This window comes from Oxyura jamaicensis, unplaced genomic scaffold, assembly GCF_011077185.1.
Source record: "Oxyura jamaicensis isolate SHBP4307 breed ruddy duck unplaced genomic scaffold, BPBGC_Ojam_1.0 oxyUn_random_OJ66194, whole genome shotgun sequence".
Lineage (NCBI taxonomy): Eukaryota > Metazoa > Chordata > Aves > Anseriformes > Anatidae > Oxyura > Oxyura jamaicensis.
This window is the reverse complement of record NW_023308089.1, coordinates 519-1,303: the sequence shown is the minus strand read 5'-3', so window position 1 is coordinate 1,303 and position 785 is coordinate 519. Positions and strand designations below refer to the sequence as shown.

The 785-nt window shown below is 71.8% G+C and overlaps 1 protein-coding gene across 1 annotated transcript; it reads right to left on the bottom strand.

Annotated features, from left to right (window-relative positions):
* Nucleotides 1–62: 62 nt before the first annotated feature.
* Nucleotides 63–772, bottom strand: LOC118159055 (collagen alpha-2(XI) chain-like; the record flags this gene model as incomplete). Its single annotated transcript, XM_035313693.1, has 3 exons — nt 63–225; nt 317–527; nt 611–772. Coding segments are annotated over 3 exons (536 nt in total), but the record flags the coding sequence as incomplete, so codon positions are not given.
* Nucleotides 773–785: the final 13 nt, after the last annotated feature.

Sequence of the window (785 nt, the reverse complement as noted above, 5' to 3'; positions counted from 1 at the left end):
ATAATAAAAATTAATTTAAAATTAATGGAAGAAGCAGTTAAGGAGCGGAAGTGCCGTCGCACCTGGAAGGCCTCCTCGCCCAGGATGCGGGTGCCGAGGACGGTGATGCCGCGGGTGTCGAGCGCGGGGCGGGCGCTGCGGGGCAGGGGTCTCCGCGCCGTCTCCTGGCAGTCCAGCAGCAGCGTCACCGCGCGTCCCCGCACGCTCAGGGCCACCCGGTGCCACCTGCGGGGACACCGGGACGGTGGGCACGGGCTGCTGGGGGTCCCCGGGGGGGCAGGGGTCGGGGGGGGGGGGCGCGCCGCCGGGTACCCACTCGCCGTCGGCCAGGTCGACGCCGCGGAAGAGGGGGTATTCCTCGGGGGGCGGGCGGCCGTGCTGGTCCTCGTAGAGGAAGACGGGCGAGCGGCCGAGCTCCAGGCCCAGCTGCTGGACGCCGTCGCGGCTGTAGACGGAGAGCAGGAAGGCCTGGACGCCCGGCTCGGCCTTCACCAGCGCCATGATGGAGAAATCCTCGGGGAATTTACCTAAAAACGCGGGGACGCGCCCCGAAAACGTGTGGGGGACCGGCTGGGGGCCGGCACCTCCTCGGCGGCGTCCCGGGGCTTACCGCTGAAGAGCTGGCGGGTGGGCGCGCTGAGCTGCGCGCGCCGCGTGATCCGGTAGGCCGTGGCGGCGTCGGCGGCGCCGTGCCGGGAGCAGAAGCCCGGAGCCTTCTTCACGCCCTCGGGCAGGGTCTGGAGCTGCAGGGCCTGGAGCACGTCGACGGGATCTGGGGGGGGGGG